The sequence below is a fragment of the Stylophora pistillata genome, chromosome 7 (genome assembly GCF_964205215.1).
Source record: "Stylophora pistillata chromosome 7, jaStyPist1.2, whole genome shotgun sequence".
Taxonomy (NCBI): Eukaryota; Metazoa; Cnidaria; class Anthozoa; order Scleractinia; family Pocilloporidae; genus Stylophora; species Stylophora pistillata.
In genome coordinates, this window is record NC_142525.1 from 13185783 (window position 1) to 13211115 (window position 25333).

Here is a 25333-nt window from a genome sequence, read left to right on the forward strand (position 1 = left end):
GTCTGAATTTTTAAAGCGAAATGAATCGATATATTCTCTGAGGGACTCGGTGAACAAACTTGTTGTCCCCCTCACAAAAACCAATTACATAAAAAATAGTTTCAGTTGCAGCGGTGCAACCCTTTGGAAAAGCTTGCCTGTGGCATTAGAGAGTCTGGTTCATTAAATTAATTTAAGCGTCTTCTTTATCACGGCATTAATGGAAATCAGTTTCTTAAGTGGCATATTGTAAGTCAATATAATGTTAGGATAAGGATTTTAAGATTTTTAAGATGTTAGTCATTGTATTGAAATTTATTGTGCCTAATGAATTTTATTACCGTGTGTAAATAAAATAAATTAATAAAATAAATAAAACGAACAAAGCAATTCTGTGATATGAGTACATTGGATTAATTGGACATTTTTATTTGACATAATTGACTGCTGCTTTATGAAAATTGTCATCAGAAAACAGGGCCTTTCCTTTCCCAGAAATTTCCAGCAATTCCAAAATATTCAAATCAGAGCTTATTTGCAGAGTTGGGAAGTTTTGAGAATTATTAGGAATTCGCAGAAAACTGGGAATTCGGTTAACAAGGGTTATGCGCATATATGCATTCAAAGTTTACCTCTGACTAGGATATCTTTCAATTCCTTTCCTTTGCAAAGTGCTTATAGGGGTGGCTCCATAAAAACTGTTCTTAATTAACTACAGGTAGTTTTAAGCTGTCATCTCCCCACCTGTATGTTCCTGAGGTCCTTGAGGTTAGGCAAGGCCGGATGAGGCTTTGCCTAAGATAATATTTTCTTCTGTGCGCTATTTTTTTTTTTTTTTTTTTGTTTGTTTGTTTGATTTTTTGTTTTTTTTTAGGTAACCTTCCTCTCCCACATAAATTAACTCCAAAGAGAGAATTATTTCATTACGTGGGAGTGGCCGTCAACAGTTTTTTTTTAATTTTCCAAGAAACTGAAATAGACAGTAAGTTTCAACTGCGACAGGATGTAAATGACTAACTTTTCTTTTACGACCTTGATGCTACGCCTTCAGAGGGCGCACGCTGCGTGGCCCTCCCAGTTCTATAGTTACAGTTTCAGATCATCTGGATGCAGGGAGAAAAAACAAAAAAAGCCTTCAATTGATCGAAAATGAAATTTATACTTTTTTTGTTCCGTCAAAACCGTTTGTGCCAACTTTATGAAAGATCCTCCCTAAAATCATGCCACTTCCCTGAATTATCGTCTACCCGAGTAACAGCAGAATATTTTTAGTTTTGGATTTGTTTCAGTGCTCTACATGATTGAAATACCTTGCCTATTCGAATTAACTGGGCGTGGTCGCAAAGGTCTGACCTTTTTCGTGTGTGGTGCCTAGATTTGAGCATGCTGGTCTTCCGGCTTTGCGCAGTTGTCATCTTTTGACGTTTTATAAAAAGCTGAAGAATGAGAGGGAAGTGCTGTGGATAGCAATATGTATGTCTCATAAAACCAGTTATCGGTTAAATCCTTAGACAATGAGGTCATTTAACATAACTTTGGTTCTTTGGCTAGTCGCTATTTTACGAGGAGTTTCAGGAGAAGCAGGTAGGACTTCGTTTAAGACGACTGAGAATATTTTTCAGGCCCATTTCAGATGAATGCTTGTGTCACGTCGAATTTACGAATTAAGCTCGAGAAAAGCATAGCAGAAGCACAGTGTCTGAATTAAACTTTTAGATATTTTACATACTTAAAAATGTTTTTAAAAAGGTTCCAATACTTCAAAGTTTAACAAGCTCTGCCGCGCTACACTACTCTGGTATGAAATAGATTTCAAAGTCATGCCTCTGCCGAGAAAAAAAAAAAACATTTATATCGAAAACATGATATTTTAATTTTCTAGAATTGTACTCCCGCGGGGAGTTACGATGACAAAGTGTTACTATAAGGTTGAGGAATCGCAGCAAAACAATCGCAGCGCAGGATTTCCGCCAAGTGGATTTCCGCCTAGTGGATTTCCGCCAAGTGGATTTCCGCCAAGTGGATTTCCGCCAACTGATTGATGTCAAACCTAAGTACATTTCCGTTCGCATACAAGAGGGGCGATTAAAACATTTCTCGGGGGCATTTTGCTTTGCGATCAATCCTCGACCAGAAACAACATAAAAGGAAATGCACTGTCACAAAATCTTGGTATGTATTTCTATGATTGACATTTGCGGTTACACAAATAATTCGCACTTCCCAAGTGCGAACGCTATTACGATAGCAAAATATTCGCTGTGACAAAAAATTGGGATGCGCATACAGATCACACATAAGCATGTAAACGTCTGTCTCATAAGCGTATAATAGCTAGCTTACTGTTCTTCTGATGTTGACGAGTAATTAATTGCTCTAAAGCATAGACTAATCTGCTGACAGCACCAAAATATCATATGACTACAAACTGCATTTCAATCACCGCTCGAGCCCACCCTCCCGATACTCTCTTACATAATTATGGATGCGACTACGTACGCAGAGTATATAAACGGGCTATTATGTTCCAACGGAATTCTACTATTGAAATCGCTGTTTTTCGTCATTTTGTAAAAAAACTTCATGCGTCGCATCGCCTTGCAAATGTTTCCCTCTTTTGGCAGAGTACAGAAAGGTCCAGAAAGGCTCCTTTTCGTAGACAGTTCGCTTTCGTCACGTTCTGGATACGAAACCACACACGGATGTTTCTTTTATGGCTTGTATCATCGCTAAACATGCTGTCCTCGCAAAGAATAGTTCCATTCATCTCGCGTTTTACTTATACCGCACTCATGTGAAGTTCTACTGGACTATTTTCATTGTGTTCCGTTACCTTTCACGACTATATCCTGTTCTGCGGATTTTTAATGGTCCTGCTTCGATAGACCTTTGTAGTTTCATACGTCATTGATCGGTCATGTGGTCTACACCTTGTATTTAAAGAGGGCGAAGCGCTTTTACTCTTACGAAGCCTTCTTTACGCCTGGTGAGTGACACGAATACCCTGAGTCGCGGATACTTGAATAAGAATTCAAGTACCCAAAAGTCTTAGTCTCTTTGTAATGCCGTTGGATGTTAAGGGTTGCACTTTTAACTGTATTTAAAAAGATAATTTGTAGTTCCGATATTTCAGGCTAGAATAGTAATTGTATTGTGGTACAACGTACACAATAAAGGGGATGCATTCTCTTGAAATAGTGAAACTGTTTGCCCGTCTTACAAATTCTTCTGTTTATTTTGTCTTTGATTCTGTTCCACAGACAGAAAATGTCGTCAACAGACCTGTTACAAAGTAGTAATTTAGTAGTGTTCTGCTTTTCTTTTTTCTGCCTTGAAAATGTTGACAAAGGCCACTGTCGTTCTGGTATTGTTTCAATTGTTTTCGTTCGGTTAGTGAGAAAGATTATCGAGTTCCCGGATAACCGTGGCGCGCAAAGCACACAGGTCGAGCATGGCCTTTTCAGCTCCATTTCTTCAACTTATAATCGCACGAACTTATCTTTAAAATCTGCTTGAATTAATTGTCAGAAAAAAAACTTCGTTTTGTTTCGATTTCTAAGGGTAATAGTTGTTTTTCAGTTTCTTTTAAAACACATGTTTATTTAGTATGGAAAATATCTCGATAAAGACTTAGAATAACATTTAGTGAAGTGTGCTATGATCATCTCAAGGACGAGGATGGTGAGCTTACTTTGTAGACAGCTCATCCAAGAGATTGAATAATGGCGCCTTCCCCTCTTGGTTTTTAGGGTCAACAACTTTCGCTTTAAATCAAAACTACGTGACATAATCAGAATATATTTCGCAAGCGGTAACATTCAACTCTACGAAAACCGCTTTGCACGTCTTTAATGATTTTCGGGGAAAAAACTATTCTAAAATCTATAAGCCGAGCCCTTCTCATAAATACAATAATACTTTTGTAAGTAATACATTTGAGTCAAGACAAATGATATCTTTCAATACTCCCTTCTAAAGCTCAAACCTTACTATATTTCTTATTTCACTTGCCTGTTATTGTTAATTGATGCCTTGTGAAGAAACTTTGCAGCCATTTTGCTCGTGTTGCGGAAGCCTACTGACCCGAAAAATTCAAGACGAGGACCCTCGGTCGTTTCACGTCTTACCAGCTCCAGACACTCCCTGAATGAACAAATCACCTAAATTATATTTTTATCGTAAACTGCAGTTGTTCAGCTTTCTTTTGATGTATACTATGTTAGGGATTTCATGAAACTAGTGCTCGTGCGAATATTTTCCCGAAGGATCCAGCGAGAGTGGGAAGTAACCTTAACATTTACTTGTTTCAGTAATTCATGCGGTAAGAGTTTTTAACATTCCTCTGCAGAAACTCTTCTTGAGGAACCTAAATCAAACTGGTATTGGGCTGTCTTTAAAACGAGTTCGGAAGGAAGAGGGGTGAGTTTGTTGTAAAAACCATTCTTAAGTGTACTATTAAACATTAACTTTGTTAGTATGAAGTACACGTACAAATGATTTTTGCGGGGCTCCCACTTTGTTTGGTTGTCACCTATGCCCTCTGTCATGTATGCTATCCCGAAAGTACTATAAGCACCATGGGATGCAATAAACCGCGAAGGTCTGAAGGTCTGTCAGATTAATTATTGCAAACCAAAAATTTCGCCGTTAATTTACTACAGAATACTCTGCTTGGAAAATAATTGATATCAGGGTCTTAAAGGTGACAGAATAAGCTCTCGAGTCTACGATTCTCTAAGGCGATGCGAATTATGGAGGTAAAGTGAAAACCGAACTTTCGGACTTCAAGCAGGGCCAAGCGACAATTTGACGATTCGATGGCCCGGTAAATATTATGTTTGAGTAACAATGTGTTCAAAAGGTATTGTTTAATAGAAGATTTTGCGTGAAATCGAAGTTTTTTCAGAATTTTCAACATTACGCTGCGCAATTTCTGGCCTTATAACTGCAAATAAAATAACTGTTTCGCAGCTGATTTATGCTTGTACCTCAAATTTCCATTTTTACGATCAAACTTAACACCAAACTTGCTTAGATAAGTGGAAACTTTTAATTGTATTTTTCATTTTGTTTTGTAAGCTGCCTCATTGTAATTTTCGTGAGTATATTTACTATACCAGGGCTGTGAATTCTCACTTTAGTTTCCTATTCTTAATGGCCTCGAGTTTATTGTATCCGTCCTTTTAATTTGAAATTCTTTCCGTCGTAGAAAAAGTTAAAAATAGTTAAGAAGTTTTCGTTTAACTTCAAAGAGATCGTTATTGCTTCTTTTGTTTTGCCGTTTAAATATGGTTGATTTGATAACAATTGTACGTTACACGAATTAGTTAAAAAAGAAGATACCTAGTACAGTTTAGGGGATTACGAAACTTAAGGGAGGGGGGGTGAATAGGCTAACGGATCGGCGGATTCTGATAATTATTCTGCCCGGATTTTGGATTTAGAGCAAAATTTTAACGGATTTGCGGATTCTGAAATTGCAAAGGTTCGCGGTTTTGTCAATTTTTTAGGTCCGGAGTTTGGATTTTACTTCTGAAGAAGTTCGGATTGTGGATCTGAACGATCGTCAGAAATGCGTTGTTTTCTGAGTATGTGTATTTGTTTTTGTCACGGATGAGACTCTCTGTATGTCCCGCATCGGGGAAATAGTAGGGAGCTTAAGATAAGACGTTTACGGGGCGACGGCGAAGTGACAACCCAGGTAGACTGGGTCAGAGGTTGCCGTTTTCGCGCCATAATTTAAGTTGTTAAGATTCTGATGAAGGCCGGCCTTTGCGACTTCTGCGACTTCGTCGAGTTTATTTGTTGCGCTTTATAAATGAAGGCTTTTTTTGTCGTAGCATGGCTACGTTTGAAGAATTCTGCCATCTCCTCGTCCTTTACTACTACGCTAAAAAATGTGTCAAGCTGGTTTGTCAATTCCATTGTGCTGAAAAAAAAAGGCCTCGGAGTTAATTTGGAAACAAGAATTAAAGACACTTTTCATAGAGCTACATTATGATACGAAAATCAATATCGTATGGCTTTAAGATCTTATAATTTGAAATATGAGAGATGTATAAAGAGCAAAAGCTCGTTCTAAGATCAATTGGAGTCGTTACAAGAACTCAGTTGCACTGAATTAATAAAGTTAGATGCCTTCAGAGATACTCAACTTACGGGAGCTGCTACACTACCGAAGAAGCCAGCCTTTAGCTACATAAGGAATGTCCAATGCGATAAGAACTTTATTTGACGTATATGACGTTTCGGTCCAAGACTACGCACTAAGCTAAAAGAACCTCCATAGATCTGAGGTGTACGTTTGCGAGGTGCATCTACGAATTGATAAAGGGAATGGCAGCAAGCAAAAAATCCCCTTTTATGGTAAGAATTCAAGTACTGTACGCGTACGTGCCCAAAACTTACTTCGACGATTTGGACTTCACTGCTGCTTCGGTCATTTTAACCTAAAGAGAAAACAAAAGGTCTCTTGACTGGCCGAGACATCGTGTGATGACTTCTGCGAAATGTGATAATGCAATCACTTTAATACAAGTGACAAAATTAGCAGTATATTAAAAAAGACAAACAAGATCAACTCACGTTTTCACCACGACGGCAAACTCACTGACCTCACGTCGCCGACGTGAGGGCGACGGCGGGGTCGCATGCGCAGTCAATCTCGCCCCAATCTTCATCGGTTTCCACGTTGCCGTCGTCCCGAAAACGTCTGTATCTTATGCTCCCTAGTAATGCACTGGGTCGTCTGCTGTATTCGCGCCCTTATCCCCCGGGGGGAGGGTGGGACTCCCATATGAAACAGAAGGGGATGCTCGTCGTCTCGCTTAGGGGTGTAAATTTTTTATTTTGGTCTCGCTTAGGGTGTTCGAGGTAAAACACCAATATTTTAAGCCGCCAAGGTCTCGTTTAGGGTTTCGCGAATAAATACAGAATTACGCGAATAGAAATAGAAGTAAAATTTTCTTTTTAACCTGTTTTGTTTACCGTATTACCTCAACATTAACTAGTTTTCTATATTTTACCAAGTGCCAAAGAGACAATGAATGAACATGAACGGTCTCTTTTAGGGGTCAAAATTTGCTTAAGCCACGCTCAGATGGTCTCCTATAAGCGGTTAAATTTAAAATTTCCGACGAGCATCCCCGTTTGTTTCATATGGGAGTCCCCCCCGGGCTTTAGCCGTGACACTGTACCCCACCGATTGCAATTCGCTCGATGGGCAAGCCATTGCCTAGCTAACACACAGCAGCTCAAGGTGTGTTTTTCACCTTTTTACGAGGTAAGTAACGGATTTTGATTTAACAATTTTTTTCTTAACGGACTGACGGATTTGGTTATCAAATCGTAGCGGATTGGCGGATTTGCATACCGCTATTCACCCCCCTCTTAAGAGGTCATGTCGCTTGTTGGCCTGCCCTAGAATAAAGTTTACTGTGGAACCAAAGTTTGTCTCCTCCTCGACGTCCGTACAAGCTCGCTAGAAGTAGATCTCTGTGTGCCAGGAAATCGTGACGAGTTTCCGTTCACGCTGCCGAGTGGTCTCTGCCGAATTAATTTTCCCCAGTTATTGTTGTGCCGTCCGCCAAGGTTCAGTTTTCCAGTTTTACAAGCGAAAAACCTTATTGTCGCATTACTGTTGTGGTGTCACACACCTTGATAAGTGAAATTTTGCCCGATTTTCGAGGCAAAAAGCCAACTGGAGTGCATAGAAAGAAACAGAAAAGCGCTTCAAAATAGTTCAAACACGTCAGGCCTTCAGTGAATAAAAATGTAAATGAAATTGTACCGTGCAGAATATTTCAATTTTGGACGTCGCTCTCGACAACATATCTTTGCTTTCTGGGAGATTTGTGAGTGAATTGAGCTTTGCAAGCCTTTTGAACATCTAAAACTACATCAAGTAATCAGAAATACTGCTGCCGACAGAAACTGCTCGATTGTTTACAGCTGATAACACTGGCAGCTGATTTAAACTTGGTTCTTTGATAGCAAGTGGAACTATAGCTAAGAAATACTAAGCTAACTGAGAGAAAGTTTTAAACTTTCGGTAATTGTTGAGACTACCAGATTTTTTGAAGTGTTCTTCTAAGGATGCATGACAGAGCTACCGATACTTTAAGGTGTTAATATGATACGGCAAGCTTTGATTCTTTTTCAGTTGTGCCCTCTAACGTTACCAGGTGGAAAGTCAAAAACGACCTCTCATTAAAATTCATCTGTGAATATTTCCTTGATATGTCAGCCTGCCAATTAGAGCTTTCCAGTGTGAACTCTATACAGTTTCCTATATTAGATAAAAGCTTGAATATATCCGTGTTCGTTTATCTTATCCTCCCAGCACAATCTTGTATATTAAATCGAGTCTACTCGCTTTGGCTCCTAATCAGCTTTTGTACGCTCGAAAGTTAAAAAAGCAAAGATAATCGCTGCATTACTTATCTGACATTTTTTGTTCTTTCAAAATTTGGAGAATTCATATTCGACCCATGGGTATCACTGCTGTGTAATGTTCTACTTTGATCCCGCTCTTAGCCAATCAGATCGCACGTTTTATCGGCCACGAGTCTAAGTCATATAAAAAGTAACAGTAATATTCCCAATTATCACAGAAATCAAAATAAAGATGAAAAAAAAAAAAAAAAAAGAAAGAAGAAAAAAAGGGTAATGATGCTGATGAAGGGCGGTTTGAAACCCAAATATATATGGGCAGAGGAATTCGTTGGAGTAAAAGAAGAGCCCCGTAAAACCAGTAAATGTACAGTTGATGTACAATAAGTGATTTGAAACTCTCGTGTAATATAAAGTCTTAAGGAAATCCAAACCAGGGATAATTTTCCATGTTTTTACTTTTGATAAGGCACATCTTATATGCAAAGAAAGTGAACTGAAAAGAAACAGGTCACCTAGAATAACAGAGATTTGACTTATCTTGAGACCTTTAATCATACCAATCAAGAAGCAAATGAACAACCCTCATTTTTCTTGTTATTGGAGAGAAATATTTTACAAGAGCAATACAGGACCTTAACCGTGTCACAATACTCTCATTGAAACACTCGATTTCCTATTCTGATCAGTTGTGTCAACTCTTCTAGCTAACTATCACTTACTCTGGTCTAACTGATTCTTTATCATGAACCTGATTAAACTTATCTTTTAATCAGTAATTACATAAATTATGCATAGCTAATGTTTTTCCCCCAACATCTCTAATAATTTCAGTATTCTTCTTCTTATCCTCTAATAAACTAGAACGTGGACCAATGATTTTACTAAGAAGTTGAAATAACGGAGAGTCAGTTATGAGTCAGTGACAATCAGAGGTATTCATTATTCCAAAAAGATCAAAGTTTGATTATATGGAACACTCAGGTATTTAGTAAATATTACATTAACAAGCCCATACGCTGTAAAATTGTGTCATTGGAGGTTGATTTCAGTAATTGAATGGTTAGATTTGTTTATTTTTAGAAATCCTGAATCGTGTTGAACACCCATTGAAAGTATTGGTCCCTCTGATAATGCTCAATACTCGTCTACTATATGAGCAGAAAGTTTCGGCAAAGTGTATCTGCATATATACAATGTATTATGCACAGACCCATCACTTTTGGAGTGAGTGCTTATTAATTAGAGAGCTTAAGCATCAGACGTTTTTGATGTCACGGATGTCAGAATACCGGGGGAGACTGAATCGACAACGGCGTTTTAGGCGCGAAATGTTTTACCTAAGCTGGACACCTGCGTCACCACGAACGTTACAGCTCATCACAGCTGTCACGTTTTTTGTCACTGTTTACAAAGGAAATGTGGCCGTAATTTGCAACATGCCGTATTTAAGGGATGTGAGAAAATTACTTTTAATCGCTCATGACCAAGGACTGATATCGGACGAGGAACTGTTGCTATTACTGAAAGAGACTTCGTCAAAAAACCCTGAGTTTTCGTACGAAAAATACGCGAGGTTTAGTATCGAGAGTATCGAGGAACCTGAGTGCAAGTCCGAGTTTAGAGTTGAAAAAAGGACCTTCCATTGCTGCCTGATGCGCTTCGACTACCGGACACCTTCCACTGTAATCAGAGAACCACTGCCGACAAGTTAGAGGGGCTAAATGGTATCCTGCGAGCAGAGGTTTTTTCCAGAACAGGTAAACTATTATATATGTATTTTTCCTGTTCTGGAAAAACCTCTGCTCGTAGGGTAACTAAAAGAATGGCGACAAATAAAAACCAATTCACGATAAAACAAAACCAAGTAACAGAACCTGCAGAAACTTGTGCCAAACACACAGTTAGGCACATTTTGTCCCATTTTTAAAAGTTATTAAGTGCAGATAAAAAAAACTACTTTCTTATGAGACATACAATGTACTTACGGGTTTGATTTGGCGATTAAAAATGAAGACATGGTGTCAGTCTTGTACTGAGACAGTCCTGAGACAGAGCAAAACAACACGCACGGCAAACATCCTGCTTTCACGTGTGCGACCTCGCGTCAAAAACGTCTGCACATCTGTACTGATTGCGAAGCTAATATTTAAACTTCCGGTTGACGTCCGTGAATCAAAAACATCCGATTCTTAAGCTCTCTATTAAATAATTTAACTCTTTCATCTCTTGCAGTGGATTCGCCTTCGGGATCATTGGACTCAATCGCCAACTTACAGTGTCTGTGATATTTATAACACAAATGAGGAACCAAAGAACTGGTTACTAACGGACTTTATTAATATCAAAGATGCGACGCGACTCCATATTGTGGTGACTTACACCCTTCGTAACTGCCCCTCAGCCTACGTGTGGCCAGTCTGCAGAACAAACTTCACCCTCTATTCTTATCATACGGATCACATATTAGGTTCTGGTCTAGACCCAACTCAAGCAAATTTCCACAAAGAAACTGTTATTACTCCAAACACTCTTCCAACAACAGACACATTTTATTGGTCAATAGTAGCAAAAGCAAAGGGAATTTATTTGGGATTATTAGATCAAGGAGCCTGCTTGACAATAAGCAAGTTTGTTGTAAGATATCTTTTCTGCTCGGAAACGATCGTCGCTCCCTTCGTTAGATTTCCAAGAACAATTGCCCCAGCAAATGATATCAATTTAACCAAACAAGAAGGAGAATGTACAGATCCTAACTCACGTAATATAGACAACAGAAAGTTGTTTGGCATGTGCCTTAGTAATGGGGAATGGAACATCACAGCTAACTCAGTCTGTCTTTGTGATTATGCCTATGAACTCACCAATGGATCTTCAGACTCTTTTGTATGCAGAGGTTAGTGCTGCACTTAAAACTTGGATTTGCCTCCGAAGTGTTACGTTGGGTCCAAAATATATATTTAAATGGTAAAACATAGATAGAAAACTTATGGAAGGTCCCATGTATAATTGAAATGAACATGTAGAACTCGGCCGTACTTTACATGTTCACATAGATTCCATAGGGGGACGTAGTTAAATGGCCGAGATAGATAGATAAGACCCGAAAACGAAGACCTCAGAACAAAGAACCGCTTTCTTGCAATCTTTTTGAAAGTACCGTTTCGTTTCGCTTCGCTTCGTCTTGGGTTTTTTCGCAGATCGACGAATTTATGTTTAGTTGTTTAAGGTCTTCGTTCTCGGGTCTTTGGCTTCAGGTATTAGTTTGCTAAGTCTGAAAACACCAGGTTGGGAGGGTTTGTTTAATTTGTGTACACATGTCATTCAAAAAACCTGAGTGATAGTCACCATGAGAGTCATTAGGAGTGAAGACAAAAAGAGTTATCTCGGTAACCAAACCTATGGTAACGACTAATGCCAGGGTTATCAATATGTGTCTTTTCGTCACATACTAATCACTTGTATGGTAGGAGTTTTTTACATGGTCATTGCATTAAAGTGTTCCGAAGAAAAGGCAAATTGATGAAATTGCACATTGTTTCATTTTAGAGTGTCAGAAAGGCTTCTACAAGGATTCTGTTGGTAATGAAAAATGTAAACCTTGTCCTGGAAACTCAGTATCTAATACTGACAGGACTGGTTGCATGTGTAATGAAGGTTACTACCAACCGTCTAATGTGGTAGATTGTGAAGGTATGTTAATTATTCATAATGGTCTCGTACCAATCATTACCGAGAGATAAAAGATCTAATGGCTGAAGAGGATCATTTCGAGGTCATCCGATAGAGTTTAAAGTTTCTCTAAAAAATTAACTCCTTCATGCTTAAGATATTGATGATGTGTTTTTATGGTAAGGCAACCCAAACGTATCATGCGTGCAAGTAACAGAAAGAAACTAGACTCAGTCTAGTGTAGATAAGTTAAATTCCACCAGCTTTGTAACTTACTACTCGTGAAAGTCTTATGGAGTATATCCTCTTGTTGGAGAATTATTCCTAAATGAATCTTGTAGAAGCTAATTGAGAGCTGGAAGGGTATGCTACCCTGAAGGCTTCCAGGCCTCTTTGTTGCCATGTCCAACATACAGAGATCATAGCTTATTAAAATTTTATTTGGATAACAAGGTAGAAGTTTGAACCACTCAACGAAAGTGGTGGCCCCTTAGTCCCTATTTTCATCTTTTAATGATGGCATTTCTGCTTTCACTCGGGAAATGAGATGTAAACACGATAAGCGAAAGATTCAGCAAAATATCAACAAATCTTTGTTTATTCATGTCTTATTTTAGTGTCTTTTACTTTACACGCACAGCTTTTGCAAGAAATTTAATAAACATAACCATGGTCGTCACCAGTGAAACTTGTACCAATGGAAAATACGACCAATCCTCATTATTGACGAGACTCCAAAAAGTGGTAACCATTTTAATTAGAATAGATAATTTGATTATCTATAGATTCACAGCAAGAGGTTATAGTCTCTTGTGCACTTAATAGTTACTTCTGTTTCTGCTGTACAGTTGCAGCATGTTTCACGCAATTAAATTTTTTTTGGTTGTTGTTCAATGATTTTTGGCTACCAATGAAAATAGAAACTTATTCTTAGGAACTCAAACGTCTCAAGTGACCCTGCGCAGCGCATGCTATGGAGTGGTTTTTGAAAGAAGTTATTCATGACAAGTTATCAAAACACTGCTTTTTTTCTTTCAATAAACATTATATGTTAATCTGATCGTGTGTTGGTCTTAAAAGGTGCTTGATGAACTTTTCACTCTCACTTTCTTGCTCCTTCTACAGATGGAGAAGGCTTTTGCTGGGAGATTTGCTGGTTTAAGAGGTGCAACGTTGAAAAATAACATAAGGTTTGTAAACTGCTTGAATCAGCATATGAATGATAAATCTCTGGCTTGTAATACACTCCACTTTATTCTAAACCTCATATTTTGTCTTGATCAAGATGTGGACGTATTACTGTTGACCTAGCACTCATATTCAATTCCAAAACAAAAGAGCAAGATGTTATTACAATACTTCACAATGCTTCCAACGATGGGAAGCTTGGAGACTTCACTGTGAGTGCTATAAATAGAACAAGGATGCGAATTGATTTTGAAACTGAAACTACTGAAGCAGGCACGGTAACGCCACCCGACAGTAAGTTTGAAGTATTTTGATAAATACATTGCAGTTGATTGGTTGCAAGATTTCACAGAAATCTTAATCTATAACATGCTCTTTAGAGTAGTGCTTAATGGGAATGGGATTTCATAGCATTCAAGAGAAACACAAACAAGTATTCTCTCATAGTGTTCAGAATCTATGTGGAACATTCTTGTCGTCTATAGTATCCACGAGCAAACAGTCACTTGTGAGGAGTTTAGTTCTTAATTAAGGATATCTGAGACATTTGACAGCTATCATTGCCTTGTTTATTTATGATTTACGGTAAAAATATTGCGTTTTGACGGTTGACGGTTAATATTTTGGCCATTTGGCGTTAACCCCATTGAGACCCTTCTAATGGACTAGAGCAGGTTTCCTTGTGCAACAAAAGAGTGCAAGATCACATGAATTAAAAATCAAGCAGCATACGCTTCGCCCTTACTATATAAGATCCTTATTATATGGCTTAGTCCTATGGCCGATGTAACGCGCACTCTGATTGGCTAAGAGCAAGCTCAGAGCAAGGTATTATACAGCGGTAATTCTAAGGGGCAGATTATGAATTATGCAAATTAGAACGAGCACGAAATTTACGAAAACAACGAAGGCCGATTAACAGCCAGAGAATGTAGACTTTTTCTGTTACAAAATTTGTTTGGGAGCCTTTTGAAATGCTAATAAAAATGTTTTGGTGAAGCCTCCCTCTCTAATTCGATTATCTCTCTTTTCTCCAATATCTACTTGCTAAAAATTCGGCTCAGTTTAAGGCGAATCTTGCCGTGACCAAAGCCCTAACTCATCCAGGTTCATTTAGAAGCGGTTCGTTAACTTTTCGAAAAAGAAACAAGCCTGTCATTCATTAGAGTCGGTCGGTCCGTGTTGGGAAAAAGTGCGTCCTCTGCCTTAAGTACCGCCCTCGGCCTACGGCCTCAAGTGGTATCTAAGACGTAGTGCACAGTTTCTCCCCATACGGACCACCCAACCGATGAATGATATATATTTCTCGACGAAATGTTTTACAGTGGTGTAGTTCACTGACTGCATAGTTTTACCGTTGGTTGGAGTACATGATGAATGATCACCGGATGTAAATTGATAACTTTCGATTGAATTCCTAAATTCTTCTTTTCTTCAGTTTGTAAGCCAAAAAAATAGTAACCTCGACCGTTCGGTCGTCAAGGAGAAATCTTAAATCTTGACCTAGCCGTATTGACCTCGCTATCGCCCGGTCAATACGGCACAGCCTCAGTAATTCTAATATTGTCTTTAAACATCCTAATAAAGTAGGATAGAGCACTGGGGGAATGCATAGCCTGTAATTCATTTCTCCTACTTAATTGGACTTCTTCCTCTTGGTAGCAATATCGCTTTTATTGGACTTTTAAGGTTACCGCCTTCAGATGCCGAAGAAATCGTTTTTTTTTTCTTTTATTTGACTTAATTAAAGTCAAACATTTTACCTGAGGTTTTTCCAATAAAATGTAAATTCTCCAAAGCGTCCGAGTTATTTAGAAAAATGGCGTCCAGATTTTTAACAAGACCAAAAATTGTCTTACATAAATAAAAAACCAGGTTTCTTCTTTATTATGCAAGTACCAGCCTTCATGTAGAAACATTCAAAACCGCCTTGAATCGTAATTTGAAAGCTCTCTATTGATTGGTTGTCCTCCTTCTCAGCTCATTTTCCGGTTTTTCAGTTGCAGCCGCGGGATTTTCCTTTGCCTTTTGGCAACTTTGACGTTTATCGTGTCGTCCTCTTCGTCCTTAGCATTTTGTTTTAGAGGCATATATACACTTTGAGCGAATATTTAGGGTATTCGGATTTGATCAATTGTCAGCAATAACTACAAACGAAAGCGTACCAGGAAATTGTGATAATTGAAATACTTGTCCTTTGGTGTCCATTTACGCAACTTGACTCGCAAATTTTTAGCTTCTCCAGCTTAGATGCCGATATCTAGACAACCAATAAGAATATCACCAAAATCATTTTTATTGATTGATACCATGTGAATAAGAGTGTGCAGTTATTTTGCTTGTGTTGCGGCATCCAATATCCCGAAAACCCGTTGAATTCGATACAAGAACCCTAGGTCGTTTCAAGCCTTATCAGGTCCTGACGCTTCCATGAAAGAAAACTTGCTTGAATTATATTTTTATTGCAAATTAGATTTCATAAGCTTTCTTCTAATGTAGAGCTTGTTGGGATTTTATTCAAACTAGCGCGCGTACGATTTTTTTCTCCAAGGACACTCGCGAAAATGGCAAGTAACCTTAATTTGTCGGGAATAGCCCTTACTCCAGTTCCACGTGCGCGGTTTACTTGGACAGTGGTATCCTATAGTTGCGTACGCGAAAGCGAGGCTATTAGTTCAAGCTTCACTGAAGATTACTAGCAGGAGTGTAGAAAATATTGCATCGCTGTTAAAGTTTAGGTAAAACATAATGGTTAGACACTGTATAGCCTTTGGCTGTGCGAGCCGAAGTTCAAAAGAAGATTGTTGCGGCCTCACACGGCATTCTTTGCCGCTATCAAACAAACATCTTCTCCAGAAATGGCTGGTAAAAATCCGAAGGGAGAACACTCCTTTAAACAATTTTTTTTTCTATGTATGTACCAAGCATTTTGAGCTTGAGTGCTTTGTAAAGTCCCTAGGAGGACAGCGAATGCGACTCAAACCGGACGCTATACCTACGAAGTTTGTTTTCTTCTATGAAAAGCCACGGAGGAAAATACCTTAAGATCGACAAGCAACAACAACAACAACAACAACAACAACAACAACAACAACAGAGAAGAGAACTGAGACCGCCAGATGTCTCAATGTGAAAAAGGATACGACTGTGGACATCAATGTCATTCATGAGCAACTGAGGAGCATTGAAAACACAGATCTAATCGTGCTCAAAGATCCACTCGAATCCACAGAATCAGGAAGACCACTACTTGTAACAGCTGTCGTGGTACTAGTAGTTTTGCACGCTTCGTTCACTTGTTTACGTGTCAAGTGCTGCCACTTTTCAAGAAAATCGTCATCCCATCCGTTCTTGGTGTACCTTATAACCCTATTTTAAAGAAAGGTTACGCAGAAATTAAGATTCTGTAACGATTTATCATCAGGGTAAAAATGGCAAGATTTAAATAAATATCATGGACTCACCTTTGAACTAGCATGGGTTTCGAAGCTGTCGATCAAGCACTTCCGTCTTTGGCAGTTCCTTTGCGATACGAGAGCCATTCCTTCAGCCTTCCTTTTTTAAAATGACGAGGACGCTTACCGCTTATAATTTTCACTTTCTCTTCGGCCGATTAAAATGCTGATTTTGAAAATAATTCAACATTTTCGACGTTCATGCTAAATTCGACTTCACAACTTCTGTAATCTTCGAGAAAGCTTGACCCGATAGCCTCGCTTTCGTGTGCACTAGTACAGGAAGCCGCTGTTCAACTACACCGCGCACGTAGAACTGGAATAAGGGCTATTAAACTAAAAGTTGTTTGCGTAGAAAAAAAGGCGTCATGACTGAGCGGAAGATTGCCAACATCTAGTTTATGGAGACAGGTACAGTTGTATTTTATATATTGTTCTCTGTTGTTTTCAAGGTGCCACAGATATTTTCGCTGGTGCAGTGATTGGATCAACGGCCGCAATGGTTGTTGGTGCTGGAATGTTTATATGTTTCGTATGGAAGTTAAGAAATTGTAACAGCAAAAACTTAAATGGTAAGAGTAGTGTAAATGCCAACTTTACCCCCGTAAAAGTGTCGCGTAATATTAAGCAATTACAACTTAGCCCATTATTTCATTAAGCCTCATTTAAAAAAAGGCAGGTTCGAAGATTTCCAAACAGTTGTAAGAAATAACTTTTTTCAAAAGAAAAAGATGTCGGAGTCTAAAACTTTCATGAAAGATGCAATGAAACTAGTGAATCGATAAATTGGGAACTCCTAAACTCCGACAATTTTCAGGAAAAAAATTTGACAAATGCGTGGTAACAGAAAATTCAAGATAAAACAACTCAGTCCAACAGCGAAAAGCAACAACAAGAGCACCCGAAAGTGTCTACGTCCAAATGTCAAAGTTTAAGTCTGTGGAAAAGATTTGCAGATATTGTGAAATCACGAGCATTGCGCGTGAATACCAAAAGTGCAGACCAAAAGTGCAGGTGAGGCTAGGTGAACACGGCTAATGTCCTCTATGATCTGTTGCGTTTACGAAATACACACACCTCAAAATAATGACAACCGTGGTTACATGCCCTCTTTTGATCGTGTCTCTATTATTTTATGATTTCGCACTGAACTTGTTGCTCACCGCTCTCTATTGTCCATGCATAAAATAAGATAAATATCAGAAGACGTTATTTTCCATTGCCTTTAAATTAATTTCTTACTTTCTTTTTATATACTTTTCGCGCTGGTTTTTCTTTCTTTCCTTCTATCTTACGATGCGTTTTTCGTATTTTATTTTTCTTAACCTTTTGGGAACAGGAAAAGGAGAAAGGTGAGATTTTTAGAACGATAAACAATCGTCCTATTTCATGTCTTGTTTTTTGTTACCTGTTACAAGCTGTGTACAGCTGTAAATTCGTCTGTTAGCTTAAAAATCTGGATTATGAAGGCTACGCTCGGGGAAAGAGCTCATCTAAAGTCAATTTCTTAGAGCATTCTTAACGTGATGACTTTGAAACCAATCACGAGACTTTTGAGAGGTAGGCTATCTAGATATAATTATCACTTTCTAGAGCTAGTTTGCTTAATGCTGAGTAAAGAATGCTTAGCAATGATATTTATGAAACCTGATCATAACTTTCTTTGAGCCAAGACAGCAGTGCAAAACATGGCATGCGGTCACTAATTGTTTCATGACTATACTAATGGAGTGCTCCGAGGTGAGCTTTTCCATCAGAACAAATCGTCCACGTTTTTTCGTCCAATTGAATTCAAATTTGACAAAAAAGTGTGATCTTCCTTTTTTTACTCTTAGGACAAAAGGAGAAACAACAGAAGAAATAGGACCTGTTGACGTAAGTCGTTTGAAGATTTTAACAATTAACCTTATTGTGATAATAATAGTAATAACAATAATAATAATAATAATAATAATAATAAGACATTTATAGTGCGCCCTTTCTCATGGGTCCAAAGGAACACCGTACATCCTTTTTTTCCCAAAGTTGGCACGGAAACAAATTCTGAAATCTGATTGGTTCTCAGCGCAGTCCAGATTTTTCTACCTCTGCCCAAGGGCACAATAACAGTCAAAAATCGTGATAGTCATTTGACTCTAGTATGTTTGATTATGTTTAAAGACTTGCCTTGAGATGGCGGAGCTTTCTCAAAGCCAGCATTATATGGCATTGGATGAGCAGAATCGGTCATCCTCCATGACAAATGCAGAGCGGGCGAACCTTCCACAACCTTCCGAGCCAGTCAATGAATACACCTCTCTCTATTCATGGCCACTCTTTCGGGAGATTCCATTAGAGCTCGTGACTCTAGAAAAGGTCGTTGGTAAAGGGGCTTTTGGTCAGGTTGCTAAGGCAAAAGTCAGAGGCCTCCAGGGTAGACCAACGACGACACTAGTGGCTGTTAAGATGTTGAAAGGTACCAATAAAAAAAAATCTACCCTTTTTTCTACAGGAAGTTACTGAAAGAAACGTATATAAGTCGAAATTGAAATTCTTGCTAACATCAACTCACCTAACTTCCAACTACTTAAAAGTACCAAACTTCAATTCAAAATTTAAAATAACAAAATAAAAGTCCCTTTAAACATTTAACTACAGTATTAAAGAGGAAATGCCTCTGCTAATCGTTGACGCTCAGCACTTGTTTTGCGGAAATCTTACGCTAGTTGAATTTAAAATCATTTAAACATGGTCATAGTGGTATAGCAGAGGTACGTAGAGTTTTATTCTTGAATTTGTCGATTGAGAATGATGTTACGACGGCTGAACCAGGATTTTCTGCCCAATTCAGTCGGACTTTCTGCGCTTTATACACGAGCTCCATGTAAGATAAATTCGTATAGTGTATTTCCTAACCTTAATATTATTTCACGACCACATGATTTTGAGGGGGATTGTCCATCACTGAGCAACACAGAGCTCTGAGTCAGATAGGAAACTTACTACTTATTTCGCTTCAGTCACTGGCATTGCTTGTAAAGGTAACAGTTATTTGGTGATCATCTTTCAGAGCACGCTTCTGAATCGGACAGGAAGGATTTGTTGTCTGAACTTCAATTGATGAAGGAACTCGATGCCCATCCTCACGTCATTAAACTTCTGGGATGTGTCACGAGATCTGGTAAATATGGAAAAGTATACTTAAACTGCCCAAACAAGTATTTTTGGGCAGGTTTCTTGCAGAAATTTAAGATACACTGTATATTTTCACGCTTCCAATGGTTCACAGGACCAGTGATGGTGTTAATTGAATATGTTCCCTATGGAGATCTACTGGGATACCTGAGAAAGAGCCGTGGATTGAATGACACTTACTTCCAAGACCCGGATATCAAACCAAAGACAAATCTGACTTCAAAGCAGTTGATGAAATATGCGTGGCAAGTTGCCGATGGAATGTCATATTTGTCATCGATACCAGTAAGCAGGAACGCCGTATTTAGTTAGTGAACTATCATATTGATCGTAACTTTTTATTATCTTCGTTCGATTCTTCTGGACTCCCTAAACTGGTTTCGCGATTGTGTTGATTTGTCGTAGATTATCCATCGAGACCTTGCAGCTCGTAATGTATTGGTTGGAGAAGGTGAAACGTGCAAAGTAACAGATTTTGGTATGGCCAGAGATATTCAAGAGGACAACATTTATCAAATGAGGTCAAAGGTACCATAAGTTGGTGTGGAAATTAGCTAATTTGTACGATGGTCTGTATTGGCTCTGTTGGTTGCTCTTCAACATATCATATCACCGCTAGTATTATTCAACCAAGGTAGAAATTTGTGATCAGTCTAGTACAAGAAAAGTTATGACTTCCATTCCTACCTTTTCATAACTTTTGCCAATCAATTCAAATCGTTTTTCATTTAGGGACGTATCCCTTTAAAATGGACTGCTTTTGAGGCGCTGCTGTACGGAAAATATTCCACAAAAAGTGACGTGTGAGTACAAAGAACACATAGCCTTTTTAGGTTTAATGAAAATCGCGTCGAATGAAGTGTTTCCAGGTCTTGGAAAAAAGTTATTGAATTTACTCTGTAGTGTGGCCATTATGTGTTACTGATGTGGCATCATCTCATTCAGAAGGAGTGGTAATACACTTTCTGGCTATGAGATATAAGTATTGGCCCAGGATCAGCTTATGGGGCGAGCATGGTGACCTTATTTAAGGGTTTACTGAAGACATTATTATTATTTTTTTTTTTCACAAACAAGAACAACTATTTCCCTGAATTTATCCCGTTTTTTTTTACAGGTGGAGCTACGGAGTTCTCCTTTATGAGATTGTCACGATTGGTAAGTTGCAATGCTGATACACAGACTATTCATTTTAGCCTGAAAATGTTGGTTAACGCGTCAAGAAGTCAGCAGGTTAAGCTGGGAAAATATGAGCAATGGTGCAGGAATTATATTCGTAGATAAAGAGTAAGATAGTTGTAGGTGAGTATCAAGAGTCCCTTCTCCATTTCAGGAGGCTCACCATATCCAGAGATGGATGGAGGAGAAATTTTAACGTTGCTAGAATCGGGATACAGAATGCCTAAACCACAACACGTGGATGATAAGTTGTATGAAACAATTCTGTTGTTCTTGTTGCTTTTTTTTTCTTACGACGCTTTTTCTCTTGAGATAGTTTCTTTTAATTTTTCTTTTGCATTAAGAACAGCTCTGTAAGAATCAGACATCTTTAGAAATGAAAATTTTCAACCCCACTTCGAATTATGCATGCAGTTAGGCACTCAGGGGGGATGCACAAAAAATGCCCTTTTTTAAAATTTGCAGCACTCCTGTTGCCATGGTAACAATGGTTGCTTGTCCGAGGCCCTTTTCATACAAAAACATCTAAAAAAAAGTGTAAGTGTTTATTTCTCTATCTCAAGCAAGATACAACATGACAAATTGATTCTTCTATCATATGCAGAGTAACATCATTCGTCTTCACTTTGATGCATTCAATTTTCCCTGGAAGAGAATGTAAACACACTAATAGATTATTTATCACAGTACAGTTTCGGTCATTTTTGCTGTTAGGTAAAACAGGGAAAACGTTTTTCTGAATTTCTCTAAAAGTGCACCGAGTCTGGAGCTGAAACTACCCACCTAGTTGGTTATAATATTCTTGTTTTTAAATGTGTAAAAATATCTGCGGGCCGGCCTCTACTTTTCACAGGGGCAATTAGTGAACGAAGCTCAAAAATCGGATATTGCATAATTTGCCGATGTTTACATCTAATGCTCTAAACAACAAACATTTTAGACAAATGAAACGTGCAAGACTTTGAAAGAATGTTATCGTAGGAGCACTATCCCGAAGAGAAATCTCGCCTCTGGTTGTCTTCTTTAAAAAAAAATTGATCAGCGTTCATGGAGAACCACGCGACGTAACAACAAACGTATACCTTAAATTGTGCGCATGTCATCCAGATTCCGAGTGCTACACCTTCTTTCACAAGAATGTGAGCAATCTGAAATCCTTTGAAGATACACTGTTATACATGTATGTCATGTGAAACATGTTAAAGTTGACTGATCTACATGAAAGTATCCCAACTCAATTTATAACCGCGGTCAATTCTTTTCACCCGGCTCCAAAATATACTTGGGAAATTTCCGACAATAGATATCAAAGTTTCAATTGAAAGCATCGGTTTATCTACTAGTGTTTATTACAAATCTACAGACTCACATAGGTACTTGTTGCATCTTCGCATTCATCTCATGTTAAGAATTCCATTCCCTTTTCTCAGTTTCTAAGACTTCGTGGTTTATATAGTGATTACTCTGATTTTTCCCACAAATCAGAGTCAATGTGCCTGTTTTTCGAAAAACGTCGTTACCCTGTTTCTGTCGTTCAAGCGGGTCACCACCGCGCCCAACTTATTGTCGACAGTCAGCACTACAAACGTCACAGAAGGAAAATTCCGACCGAATCCATTCACTCTCACGTTTCACCCTCACAACCACTTGGTTAAATCCATTATTCTTAAAAACTTTAAATTACTTCAAAACGATCCACAGACTGGCACTATCTTTTGACAACCTCCACTTATTTCACTCAAACGCGACAAAAACATAGGCCAGCAGTTTTTTGGTCAGAAGTTCATTTCAAGCTAATGACCAACCCGGCACTTTCAAATGCGCTCGCACACGATGCAAAATGTGTCCTTTCATTCACAACGCTGAGAAAATATCGGGACCCAGGCGATCCATTAAGATCACCGATCACTTCACGTGCACCTCCGCCAACGTAATCTACTGCATAACTTGCACATCGGCAAAACACGAAGAGGACTAGGGGACCGATTCCGCAAACACCTTCGTGATGTAGAAAGGAATGACAAGGACGCATCAAAACCAGTCGCTACCTAATCATTGTAAACAACATATGGAAATCAGCGGTCTTTCCTTACATTTAGGCTACACGGAAAGCCACAAAACTCTTGAACAAAAGTTTATCTTTCAAATCGGCACTCTTAGTCCCACAGGTATCAACTAACGCTTTTCATCCCACTAATTTATTAGTGTTTTTCTCGTCGCCATGTTCCCACCAATGGTGTAGCTCCGCTTTCTGCGTATATACCCACATAGAGCCCACAATTCCTCCATTCGCTCTGACGAAGGGCTAACGCTCGAAACGTCAGCTTTTTTATTCGTTACGGTGGCCAATTTACATTTTCAACTTAGTTGATATAACCAAATTACCATGTTACTCCCATCGACGCAGCACCACAGTTTCTTTAGAACCTTTCAGCCTTTATCCTATAACCAGTCATTTGTCATAAACATGAACGTTATCATTATGGCGAGACGCTGCATTTCTCCATAACGTTTCCATCGGTCGCTCCAAAGAAGACGAGAAATGGACATCTTTCGATATTTCACTGAGCAGATTTCCGCGCATTCTGCAGTACAAACTCTTTCTTAAGGAAAAGACCAAGCGTTGCTACTCTTCATTTAGAAAAAAATGGCAACATTTTAGGCCTTAGGACGCCGTAACTGGCGCTACTAATAAAGTGCAGGATATTCTTGACGTTTTTGTGTTTTAGGTATGACATAATGACAAACTGTTGGAAAGAAGACCCTAACTTGAGACCATCATTTGAGAGTTTGAGAGACGAACTGAAAGAGATGGAAGACCAGCACAAGGTAGAATTGTGGACTTTACTAAGAGGATTTTCAACCTTTGATTGTTCTAAGTTTGATCTCGCACGCACAAAGATGCACATGTGGAGTGTAATTAATCTCAAGTTACCAGAGTTTCAAAGCTATTTTTATGAAATTATGAGATAAAAATGACAGATCGGAATTCCACCCATTGATTTTGCACAAGTTCCAAAGCCTGATCTCGAGACACGAGAAGTGAATTGATTATGCATTTCATGAAATTCTCAGATCGATCCATAAGCGAAAATCCGAAGAAAATACGAAGTCCTATTCGGGTAGTAATAGTAAGTTCCTTTGGACGTTCAGTTGAGTTTGTCAACAGGTACACAGTAATGTTCCTTACGTATATCTTTCAATGAGAATTGAATTTTTCGATATACCACGGTAAAATGTACTTGAAAATGGCCTCAGTATGGAGGCTTCGAACATTTTATTTTTCACTTTATTTCGAGTATTTTCAAACACAATTCCACCACCAACATGCTTTTAAGTGCGATTAAAAGTAATTTTAAAAAGTTGATCTATTACAAGCTTAAAAGAGCATCTGTACAATACTTCATATACATTACTGATTTTTTTTTTTCCGTTGTTTTATCAGCGGCTGATAAACTTGGACAATTACGATGATCAACTCTACGTTAACGTTGACGATCTTGCCGTGTAATGAGTTTAATTTTTATGGAGCAAAGGATGGGATGATTAATTTTGCAGCCCCATGAGATCTTATACTGTTTTGGATGTGATGTTAACCTTTCATTCTGTTTTAATTAAGCAAGTATGAAAAATACACTTAGAAGTGGGGCAAAGTACAGCTTTCACATATTTTTGTATGAATTTTTGGGGTTTTAAGTACGCGTTTTAGTCTTGATTAGAGAAAGGATTTTGTCCACAACTATATTAAACTAGCAAGCTATAATTTTTTATTAACGTTATAGATTTAAATTGTTTCAGACTAAATATTTAGTTTCGATTAAATTTTCCATAATTGTTGTTAAAATAACCTCCAATAAATAAGTGCTCAATGAATAGCCTGACATGCGTGATGGGTATTGTTTTATATTTTCTCCCTTTGAACTTCTCTCCCATGTATGTCCAGTCCCACGGCTCTTATCGAATCATGAAATATATTCACGAGTCGTACGACCCGTACCGATCGCCTGATGTAATCACCGTCCGTACAAAATGATTCCAATGGGAAATTATCAAACTAGGAAGTGTTAAAAAAAAAAATAGAAAGTTATGCACTGACATCCCCCCTCGAGCACAACCCCCTAACATTTGAGCTTTATATTGTCTTGTTTAAATTTCCCCCCCTTCTCAAACTGAGATCACGTCTAAATGCCCCTCCCCCAATATTGAACTCTTTGTGCGATCAACAAATGTTGTTTATAACTTAAATACACTAAGTGCGACGTATGTTACGTTTTTCATGCTGCTGTTGCCTCTTT

At 38.4% G+C, this 25333-nt stretch overlaps 1 protein-coding gene across 1 annotated transcript; it reads left to right on the forward strand.

Annotated features, from left to right (window-relative positions):
- Window positions 1-1408: 1408 nt before the first annotated feature.
- On the forward strand, window positions 1409-24923 carry LOC111322286 (ephrin type-B receptor 3-like). Its single transcript, XM_088728033.1, has 19 exons — window positions 1409-1563; window positions 4328-4398; window positions 10606-11266; window positions 11920-12063; window positions 12683-12786; window positions 13168-13232; window positions 13328-13524; window positions 17138-17263; window positions 18025-18037; window positions 18521-18560; window positions 18846-19140; window positions 19735-19845; window positions 19954-20144; window positions 20265-20387; window positions 20592-20662; window positions 20977-21017; window positions 21193-21289; window positions 23768-23867; window positions 24484-24923. The coding sequence occupies exons 1-19, from the start codon at window positions 1494-1496 to the stop codon at window positions 24547-24549; spliced, it is 2586 nt and encodes an 861-aa protein (XP_088584159.1). The 5' UTR covers window positions 1409-1493; the 3' UTR covers window positions 24550-24923.
- Window positions 24924-25333: the final 410 nt, after the last annotated feature.

Coding starts and splice junctions, on each gene's coding strand:
- LOC111322286 (XM_088728033.1), top strand. CDS start 1,494: ATGAGGTCATTTAACATAACTTTGGTTCTTTGGCTAGTCGCTATTTTA. Junction 13,233..13,327: donor ACGTTGAAAAATAACATAAG/GTTTGTAAACTG, acceptor GTCTTGATCAAG/ATGTGGACGTATTACTGTTG. Junction 20,388..20,591: donor TTTATCAAATGAGGTCAAAG/GTACCATAAGTT, acceptor TTTTTCATTTAG/GGACGTATCCCTTTAAAATG.